The sequence below is a fragment of the Penaeus vannamei genome, chromosome 33 (genome assembly GCF_042767895.1).
Source record: "Penaeus vannamei isolate JL-2024 chromosome 33, ASM4276789v1, whole genome shotgun sequence".
In the NCBI taxonomy this organism is placed as follows: domain Eukaryota; kingdom Metazoa; phylum Arthropoda; class Malacostraca; order Decapoda; family Penaeidae; genus Penaeus; species Penaeus vannamei.
Window position 1 is genome coordinate 20,494,846 of NC_091581.1, and position 2,198 is coordinate 20,497,043.

Genomic DNA, 2,198 nt, shown 5'->3' on the forward strand with positions numbered 1-2,198 from the left:
ACAGTAGAGCTTAGATCGAATAGATACATGTACAAGGCGAAGTGCTAGAGGTAGTGGACGAATAAAGTGAAGAGAAAATGAAGCGATGTATTAGTTTAAGTTTTCTCTTCCGCCGATGATAATCCATAATGGATTAAATACGGCTGCACATACAGTGCGGCTACTCAGAAATCAGCATGTCCTTGACGGACTAGATACGGTGGAAGAAATATTGTTTGGTCAAGAGACTTTATCCTGGTTTTAAGGACCCATCGCCGTCAAACGAAACAGAAGGATTAACCATGTTACCATAATAACAACAACGCCGACACCGAATTGGCAACCCCGGAGTCGTGCTACGCCTGATGATCTGTCAATTGTTACTTTTTAGTGATATTCATTAGAGTTTGTGCTACTTGTGACTCAAGATGACCGAAGAGAAAATCAGTGGCGACGTTGCCACCTTTAGCAACACCAAAGAAGAGGACAACCCGACTAACATGGTGTTCAGAGTACTAACATTCTGAAGCCATGATCTGAAGAACATGCTAAGGGAGACAATTGCAAGTCCGCTAGGACTTGCTTGACTTGCAATTGTCTCAGATAGCAGGGGATGAAAATCTTCAAAAGATAAGTATTGTGCATTACTATAAGAAAGCAAAAGGTGTCGAGTACACAAAGACAGTCCTAAACGACAAACTTTTTTAGGGGAAAAGAAATTAAAATGTAACAATGCAGACGAAAAATATGAAATCGTAGTAGCTGATATAATGTAATTAATCACTGACACTGAAAGATAACAATTAAAATATACAAATAACTATATTATATAATAAATATATTCTTCAGAGGGAGGGAGAAAGAGAAAGTGTTTGTGTGTGTGCGTGAGAGAGAGAAAGAGAGAGAGAGAGAGATAGTAATAGAGACAGAGAGAGAAGAGAAAGAGTGTTTAAGTGAAAGAGAAAGCGATCATCCCCCTCCAAAAAAGCCTCTCCTTTGGTCAATCCTTCCGTGGAAATCGCCTCCCACTCACCTTTCCCTCCAGAAAAGCTTCCCTCTGACCATTTTCTCAAGCAGCCCTCCTTTTGATCTCTCCTTCCCCAAAAGCCTCTCCTCTGAGCCCCCCCCCCTAAAAAAACCCTCCCCTCTGCCCTTTACAGAAGTTCCCCCTTTGACTCTTCCCCCTTTCCGTTCCTTTGCACCAGGCCCAGTGAACTCGAGTTCCAGAAGGGAGATCGGTTGAAGGTGATTTTCAAGTACTACAGGAAGAATTTCAACCACCAGGACGGCTTTCTATACGGACGGAACCAAAACACAAGAAAATTCGGCCTGTATCCCATATATAAAACGGTCGAGATCACGCGGAATGCTGACATTCCATCCTTCGAGCACATTGACAAGAAGAAAAAATAAATAGATTTTGTTTGAGTGGAAGAGGCAGATAGTTAAGAGACACGGACAATACATAAACACACAAGATTACGACAATTTGAAAGACAGAGAAGTGGATAGAGAGAGAGAATGGGAGTAATTGAAATGAACTTTTTGTGTGTTAAGTAAATTGTGCACTAAATGTTCATCCTTGGCATTATTCGAATTACTTGTTTGTGTTTTCCTCTGTCGATATAATTAGTATCCGCAATTGTTTATTCATTCTCATTACTATGATAAATATCATATCAGTAATCATTTGTGGTGTCATTGTAATTATGGTCATTTCAGCATTTAAAGCATTTAATTTATAAAAGGGATTTATTACTTATGACAAGAGGAAAAGGGGAATAAGAAAATTACACAAGAAAAATGCTTAAAAAAAGATTTTGGCGAAGTTGGTTCCCGTAAATGTTCTTATAATTTTCTTTTGAGTATAATAACAGTAGGAGGAATAAAATTTTAAAATAAAAAGAGACAAAGAAGAAGAAGAAAAAAGAAATACTAATGTTAATTAAAGAAACTGGAATGGAACGGAATGGGTATTAAAATAGGGACGAACACCTAAACAACCAAAGATTTACAGACGGTATTCTCTTTAGCGAGTCTGCAAATGAACTGCAGCCTTTGATAAACGATGCGAATAAAGTATGAAAATTAGACTCAAGACGAACAGAAAAAAGATTAAGGTCATATTCAACAGTAGAGCTTAGCTCGAATAGATACATGTACAAGGCGAAGTACTAGAGGTAGCGGACGAATATAGTGAAGAGAAAATGAAGCGACGT

General features: G+C 38.4%; 1 protein-coding gene across 1 annotated transcript in view; it reads left to right on the plus strand.

Annotated features, from left to right (window-relative positions):
- Positions 1-1,182: 1,182 nt before the first annotated feature.
- LOC113804919 (alpha-(1,6)-fucosyltransferase) overlaps positions 1,183-2,198 on the plus strand; it is a gene marked incomplete at its 5' end in the record, with an annotated part of 1,254 nt that continues 238 nt past the window's right edge. Inside the window, 1 exon segment of the mRNA XM_070145166.1 lies at positions 1,183-2,198. This exon segment is cut by the window's right edge and continues 238 nt beyond it. Within this exon segment, the coding sequence (XP_070001267.1) occupies positions 1,183-1,392 (210 nt within the window).